The sequence below is a fragment of the Falco rusticolus genome, chromosome 14 (genome assembly GCF_015220075.1).
Source record: "Falco rusticolus isolate bFalRus1 chromosome 14, bFalRus1.pri, whole genome shotgun sequence".
Lineage (NCBI taxonomy): Eukaryota > Metazoa > Chordata > Aves > Falconiformes > Falconidae > Falco > Falco rusticolus.
Window position 1 is genome coordinate 12,647,319 of NC_051200.1, and position 7,778 is coordinate 12,655,096.

Consider the following 7,778-nt stretch of genomic DNA (forward strand, 5'->3'; position numbering starts at 1 on the left):
TTCAGAATGTTCTTAATTTTAATTTATTTTCTTTAATTTTTATAAAATACATCTTGTAAGATAAGTCTCTAAAAACTTGCTCCTTTTTATTGCTTGTTAACAAGTTGAAATTCTAGATCAGAAATGAAGGAAATGCTTTCAGCTGATTAACTCTCTTTTTGCATGTGTGTGTGTCTGTGTGTGTGTGTGCACGTGTGTGTGTGTGTGTATTTGGGATCTGGGGACAAGGGTGGGAAGGAAGACCTGGTTATTTTTTGTTAGATGCATACCAAAAAACCCCAGCAAACCCCCAAGAGAGATAGCATCGATGTGAATTTCCAGATCTTGACTGGTTTCTCCCCACCCTGCTGTCCCTCCTGGCATGTCCCCCCTCCCCAGCCCATGTGCGTTGGTAGCCTGGCCAACCTATTTCAGCATTCTCGGCAGCAAGGATCTTCCAAATGCTCTGCTCAGCAGATCTGCTCCTTTATCCTTGCCCCTGCTGAAACCAGCACTTAAAAAAAATATAATAACAATACAGACCAAAAAAAATAAATCCATGCAAGATGGAGCTACAGTCTGCCACTGAAAGTAGTTTCTCCAATAAACAAACACAAAGATTAGCATTAAGGAGAGGCAGGGAAGAGCAAAACAAAATACTAATTGGTTGGTAGGACTGGAAATAGCGTTTTGGTGGGTCTGGCTGGACCCATGCTACCCAGCCAGAGGACTTTCCTCCAGCTGCTGTGGACAGCAGTCATGGGGGAGAGGCCACCACCACCAAACCCCTTGCCTCACTGCCCCCCTCCACGGGAAAGGACTGAACTGGCACCAGAAAGAATCTGGTTTGCAGAGAAGGGCCATGTTCCCACCCCATGACCCCCAAACCGCCACCTTTCCTTCCTTCCTCAAATCCTTCATGGATCTTGGCTGGAAGCGAGATGCTACCAGTCCCTCCCGCCCTGGCAGACACAAGACAGTTGTCCTGACTTGCAGGAAACATGGGGGAAAAAAGAGAGGGGAAGAGGGGGACAGAATGAGGGAAAGTTATGTTTGACACAGGTGAGAAATAAATCAAGGTCTCCGACACAGCGGAGGTTAGAGAAGCAGATGTCACCCCAAAGAGCACCATTGTGAAGGGACGAGAGCGTGCGGCTAGCGCGGCGCTTGCAGGGCAGGGCGGGCGAAGGTGCACAGTCCAGAGGGTCATCCTTTGCCTACAGAGGGACAGCTCTGGCTTTACACTCCCAGGGCATGACGCAGAGATGTCCCCTCTCGGTCAAACCTATCTGCCGCCTCTTGCTGCCTGGAGGGTAAAGCCAAGAGTCCCCCCTGTCCACAGACACCAAACTCCTTTAGCCTTTAATAGGGGCAGCTGGGTTAGGGCTTTATCAGCATTGGGGTCAGCACTCTCTTCTCTGCAATGGGAAGATCCTTGCCCTGAACTCCCTTTGCCTTGGTTGCAGCAGGCAATTTGGGGTAAATTGATCTTTCTTTGCTAAGGGAAAAAAAAAAATCATTCTTTTATTCTCCATCCACGGGTGGTGACAGCAGACAGCTCCAGGAGAGTCTCTAGCAATGGTACCAGAACTGGGCCAACTTCCTTTTCTCTCTACGTAGCCTTTTGCTACTCATGGAGCAACCTACACAGATTTCCTCCTCCCAGGAGCGTGAAGGCCTTTGCTCATCCCTAGGTAACATCGGGACACTGGAGTAAGTCCCTCCTCTTCTCTGGCTGGCTTTGATGGGCTTGGCCCTAGAGCGAACTGGTTACCGATGAGCAGAGAGAGAAAAGTGCATGAAGAGGTGTCCATTGGTGGGAAGCTCTCCTTCCTGGTCACGCTCAGCAGGATGGATGTGAGGGAGGAAGAAGAGGGGAGTCAGCAGCGAAGGCAGAGTTAACGCAGGAGACCTGGTGTCGGGTGGCTGCAGTGTTAAAGCCTCAGGGTTAGAGAAAAGAAGGGTGTTTGGTCTGGCTGGGATCCACCTCAAGGGCTAGAACTTGGTGCCTCGGCCCATCAGCTTGAGGACAGCGAAGTTGTAGGTGGCGGCGATCATGAAGGTGAGCTGTGGGTGGCAAGAGAATGAGCAAGGGGGGAGGAATAGAAGTTAAGTTCCTGTGGGTGAGGAGGGCAAGCAGGGTGGGACTCCTCGCTGGCAGATGCCTGAGGTAGCATCCCCCCGCCCAGCACCCCAACAGGGCAGTTGCCTTGCAGAGCTCCATGGCCCTGCTGCACCAGTGGGACACTGCAATGTTTTGTTGCTAGTGTAAACCAAGGGGAGGGCTGGGGAAAGGCAGGGGACTCAGTACAGAGGCAGCAGGACCTCTCCTCAGTGGGCTCCTAAAGCCTCTCCAGATCCCCTCCAGGAACCACCTCTGCCTTCTTATGGCCTGAATTCCCCATCTGCACTTACGTGCCAGAAAATGACACGAGCACAGGCTCTGTCTGGTCCATGCCCAACACCTCTATTGTCCTCTGCCCCCACATCCTTGCCAGGTGGAGGAGAACAGCCGGGCAGGGGGAGCACTGACTCACCAGTGAGACCAGCGTGGCGGCTGCCCCCACAAAGGCTGCAATGAAGAGGTGGAAAGTCATCTGGAACTGCAAGGGAAGAAGGGTGTAAGCTCCCAGGGTCCCTCATGCTGGCTGAGAGGCCAGTGATGAGGCCACCTGCTGAGGGAAGCATGTGTAGGGTGGCAAGAAGTGCTCACCTCACTGGTCTTGCAGATGGAGAGCAGGTTGGAGCCGCACACCTTGCCAGGGAAAGCGTTCCAGGGCAGGACACCTGGTGAGATGCAGGGAGCTGGGTAAGCTGGGCACAGCTGCCAGCCAGCTGCCTTGCTCAGCCTCCCGCAGCCGCGCACACCCCAGTGTTTTGGGGCTCTCCAGCACTTGCTCCTGCTTTATCCCAGCCTTATCTGCCTGGGTCCTCTCCTCCATCCCCCCTCCTCCATCCTGAGCCCTGGCTCCTGGGTGGCAAACCTGGCACTCACCGTACATCCTGGCATCCGCACACAGGGTGCCAATGCTGGCTGAGGTCTTGCTGGGGTTGGCAATGGACTGGCAGGTGGTCCAAGTGTTAAAGTAAATGTAGACGGGCACTGCAGAGCAGGCGAAGACCAGGAGCCAGATGATGGTCAGAACGTAGGTAATGCCCACAAACTGCAAGGGGCAGGACAAGCCAGGGCAGAGCCATGGTTACCGAGCGGCCAGGGATACAGACAGGGGAGCGCGAGGGTCCCCAGGCAGGAGAGGGCATGGGGCAGGCAGGGGGCTGAGGTGCTGCCTGCATCCAGCTCTGCACCACCCACCAAACCCGGCACGTCGCCGAGCAGCAGCCCGAGCCCAGCACTCCTGTGGCTCACAGGGCCAGCACCAGGCCCAGGTTTGTGGCCGGCTACGCGTGCATACGCTGACCGGCAGTGGCAGCAGGATGGCTGCCACGTCCCGTGCCGGGTGGGGGATAACTGGGGCTGAGGCCAAGCAGGGTTCGGCCTCTGCGAGAGGGCAGCTGCAAAACCCGCTTTGGTGTGCAAGTGTGGCTTTCCTGCCCTCCCTCCGTGGTGCCACCCCGACTGGCCCCGAGGGAACCGCAGCCATCCCCCCCTGCTCCCCCAGGCCACAGGCTCCCCTTGCCAGCACTTTGTCATGGTCCCCAAGCACAGCGGAGAAGACAGCCCTCGGGGGCACTGGGTGCCGGAGATCCTTGGGCTGCCAGCATCACGGAGATGCTCATGGCTTTCCCACCAATGCTTAAATATGAAGTGGTTTCATTAAATGTGGCCATTTGGGCTGCTTTGGTCCCCAGGGGCCATGGCAGGCCTGGGGGCGGGTGGCCAGGCTGCACTTCCCTTTGGGATACCCCGAAACCCGGACAGCCGCAGTCTCCTGCCTGCCCTTCAGCCACGCCGAGCGTGGCAAACCCGCTGCGGGCGCGCGAAGGGGTGCCAAACCCCGGTTAAGATCACCTTGTCAGGATGTCCTAGCCACTTTCCCAAACACTGACACACCCGCTGCAATGAGTGAGCTCGCTGGGGGCCTCGCGCTCCCCTCCCTTTCGGGCCCCCAGTTACCGTTGCGCTGAGGCCCTTGCCGCAGATGGTGGTCCTGTAGTCCCCGAAGATTTGCCGGACGGCGCCTGTGGTGTAGAAACCTTCGGCCAGCAGCAGGGCTCCATAGAGGAAGAAGAAGGATGCCGTGCCATAGATGACATACTGAAAAGCATGGATGCTGCCGGGGAGAGGAGCAGGCAGGGATGCTCAGGCACCAGAGCAGTGCTGGGGAGCTCAACCCTGCATGTGGCATGGCCAGGGCAGCCTGGCTGCCACGACTTACCCTCCCCACACCATCCCAAGGGGACCGAAACGGAGGGTGAAGCCACAAGAGGAGGGAGCCAGGGCAAAGCTGTAGTAAGTAAGGCTGTGGGCTGCTACTGGTTCCCCTGTGCCCTCCGTACCTACCCAGTGCAGAGGTCCAGCTCTAGCCAGGGCATCTAGCGAGGGTCAGATAAAAACAGGTGTGAAACGGAAACAAGTGGCCACTGAACTCTGCCATGCAGCTGTGACACCAGCACATGGCAAACAGTCTGGGGTCTCCGTGGTGCCTGGGTGGCAGCATCTCCCTGGCCACGCTGGCCGGACACCTCCTCTAGGCACAGAGCAAGACAGAGACGCAAGGGGCCCCGGCGTGAGGGCAATGCACCGCAGCAGGGTACTTACACATCAATGAGATACTCGTAGTCCTGGTAGTTTTTGGAGAAGTAGGTCTCAATGAGCTGCTCGGTGCCTGTGAGGGCTTCGTGCCCACAGCCACAAAACAGTGCTACCCCAAAGAAGCACAAGCCAGTGGCAACCAGTGAAGCAAAGGGTGCCCCAATGAGACATCTGGCACAGCACTCAAGCAAACCTAGAGAGAAGAGAGGTGAGGCAGGACGGGACCACCAGGACAGGGAGCACTCAGAGCCTGCAGCTCAAGAGCAGGCAAGCACAGGGGGAGGAAGATGCCCAGCGGGAGGAAGGAAGCAGGTTGAAAGAAAACCCAGAAATTTTTCATTGTGGTACTGGAGAGCCAAACCTCAGTAGCTTCCCTGAGAGAGTTCTCTAAGTTCTCTAGGGACAGGGGGTGATGGCGGCACAGGGCACTGGGGCCACAAGGTAGCCTCTGGGTGTGAGGTGGACAGGGAGCCAAGGCAAGCCAGCCATGCCGACCCGTGTGAAATAAGATGGAAATACAAGGTGATGTAGCGTAATACCAGCGGGACCAGGCAAGCAAGCTGCTAATGGGCTCCCCACTGCTGGCGTAGCCCAGCTGCAGGCAATGGGGACGCCAGCTGCCTGCATTTTTCTTTTGCCATCAAAGATGGGAAGGAACACAGCATTGCCACAGAGACAAGCCCCAGCAGAGACCCAGCAATGTGGCGCGGCCCTGGGACAGCACAGGAGGAGCCAGCACACACCCCGCGCTGGGGTGCACTCATCCCCTATCCTGGCACCCTGCGGGCAGCTCAGGCTGCAGCAGCCCCGTTACATGGGAGATGTGCTTATGGAGAGAAGCCATGTTAGTGCCCCAAGCATCGTGATTGTGTAATAGATTTAGTCCTTCAGGACAACTATTTTGCGAGAGGGCACGTGTACCTGTGCATGGGTAGGGAAAGCAAGGGCACATCCCAGCGTGCTGCTTGGATTGCCTAAATGCTGCATTTTTTCAGTAGTGGGGCCATGGGCACCTGCTCCTCCTGTACATCAGGGCTCCAATATGCAGGATCGTTAGCTCAGGTTCCCAATGGGATGGTTTGGAGGTGCTCAGCCAGCCTCTCTCCTGCCCAGTTTGGGGGCTGGCAGCCAGCTGGGTTTGCACACACTGGTATCCAGCTCTGGAGTGCCGGTTTAGCTCCAGCTAAGCTGCAATAACCTGCTGCCCTGGCTGTGCAACACTTCTTCACAGGGCAGCTGCTCCCCGTCCCCACGATGTGGGCTCTGACACCCCACTCTCCTGAGCATGGCGGCTGCCTGAACACATGCCATCTGGGCATAGCATTTCTGCCTTGAGTGCCAGAAAGGCGCCCGTGGGAAGTGTTCCCAAACCCACGCTCCCTCCACGGACCCCACAGTGCTTATCTCCTCCCTCAACAGACAAGAAAGCCGTGGGGTCCTGGCCAGCAGTGCCCTCCCCTCCCCACTGGGAGCAAGGTCCCACAGTGGCACTGAGGACAATAGCGGATTGTCCTGGCACTGCCACTCCAGCGGCTGCCCCTGCGGAGAGCAAACAGGGAACAAAGGCAGCGCTATGGGGGAGTGCTGGGACCCCTCCCTCTTGTTTGCCTTGGACGTGGCAGGTCCAGGGGGGGTCCTACTCCTCCTGGCCAGTGCTGCTCCCTGAGCATCGCTGGTACCCACGGGCACCGGGGTGCTGGGCCAGACCTGCCTGTTTTATTTTTATTTTTGGCCACCTGGAAAGTGGTGTGTCAGGTGCCTGGGGCTGGGATATGGTGAATGGCTCAGGTCCTGGGGGTCTGTGGGTCCCAGGAGGTGGCAGGGCCTGGCAGGCTTCCTGCCACAGCCCTGGCCCCTTGGGCTTTGGGAAGTCACACTGGGGAAGCCTGGGGAGGGAAAGGGAGGAGAGAAAGAGCCCTTGTGCCACACAATCCCAGGCCTTGTACCCGGGCTTAGCTGCTGCTGGAGCCAAACAATACACTGCAGACAGGAGGAGGAGGAGGAGGCAGGGTGCCGGCAGCCCATGGCACCCCTGGGAACAGAGCACCCCTGATACCCGGGGGGGGTGGGGGGTTATGCCAGTAATTATTAGCTCTGGTGTATCAATAGGGAAACTGAGGCACAAGGCGTGCCTGTTTTCCCAAGGCTGACGGTATACAGGTGGCACGAGCTGTGACAGGTCTCAGCAGCGCCTTGTTTGGACCTCCCAGCTCCCACCAGCCCCAGGCAGAAGCTCTCATCTTCCCAGCCTGTGTGGTGAGGGCTCGGGTGGGACCACCTGTGGGGATGGCATCTGTCCCCACAGACAGCACAAGAGCACAGGGGAGAGAAAAGCGCTTTGGGAAAGAAAACCACCCCTGCCATGCCCTCCCCCAGCAGCTCCCATGGTCACACCGGGGCCACCAGGACCTGCCCAATGCCAGAGAATAGTTTCAGGGGGCTCTGCTCTGGGACAGGGTCCCCAGAGCCACCAGCAACAGCTCCCCGGGTGTCTGCCACCCTCACCCCATACTCACCCATGGCGCTGGACTTGGTCACCTCCCCCGACTGCCCACTCGGCTGCTTTGGTGCTGTCTGCGGGAGCCCTCGCCTGCCTGGCGGTCCCTCGCCCTGTATTTCCCCCTCTGGGTGCCTGTCCCGCTCTCCAGCAAAGAAAAGGGCTCTCTGAGTGACAGCCACCCCCCTTAAAGGGACAGGACCCCGCCCCTCCCCCCGGCCCCCCCAGCACCCCTTGGCTGCCAGCTCCTGGGTGCCTGGCGGCTGAGTGGGCAGAGCCACCCCACGGCCCTGCTCAGGGCTTTTGGGGGAAAAGGGTTTTACAAAAGAAAGAGAGCAGCTTGGGGGTCGGGGAGGGTTCACGGGGTGTCCCCTCATTGGTAGCCCTGGGACCCCCCGGGCCCAGCCGGGCTGTTTGCCCTGGGCTGCCCGCTGCGGCAGTGTGGGAGACCAGCCCCACAGGACAGCAGTGATGCCCCTCTGTCACCTCCGTGGCACCCCAGTTCCTGCCAGCAGGGAATGGGGGTCCCCTGTCCCAGGGACCTGCTTTCAGCCTTAGGGGCTCCAAACTGGGAGTTTTCCCTCTTTT

At 58.2% G+C, this 7,778-nt stretch overlaps 1 protein-coding gene across 2 annotated transcripts; it reads right to left on the reverse strand.

Moving 5' to 3' along the window:
• PLP1 (proteolipid protein 1) lies at nt 1–7,355 on the reverse strand. Of its 2 annotated transcripts, none has more exons than XM_037408430.1 (7): nt 7,210–7,355; nt 4,700–4,886; nt 4,055–4,211; nt 2,975–3,143; nt 2,693–2,766; nt 2,517–2,582; nt 1–2,046 (listed from the first exon to the last, which is right to left on the reverse strand). In XM_037408430.1, exons 1-7 carry the CDS (start codon nt 7,211–7,213, stop codon nt 1,975–1,977), a joined length of 729 nt encoding a protein of 242 aa, XP_037264327.1. In that variant the 5' UTR covers nt 7,214–7,355; the 3' UTR covers nt 1–1,974. The 2 variants fall into 2 exon arrangements, with proteins under 2 accessions (XP_037264327.1, XP_037264326.1); XM_037408429.1 differs by having other exon boundaries at nt 3,950–4,211; nt 7,210–7,354.
• Between the last annotated feature and the right edge of the window lie 423 nt (nt 7,356–7,778).

Bases quoted from the DNA above. Each gene is read 5' to 3' on its own strand.
- PLP1 (XM_037408429.1), bottom strand. The intron at 4,212-4,699 runs GTAAGTACCCTG...TCTCCCCGGCAG, and splicing joins TACGAGTATCTCATTGATGT to CATCCATGCTTTTCAGTATG. The intron at 2,583-2,692 runs GTGAGCACTTCT...CTTCCCTTGCAG, and splicing joins CCATCTGCAAGACCAGTGAG to TTCCAGATGACTTTCCACCT.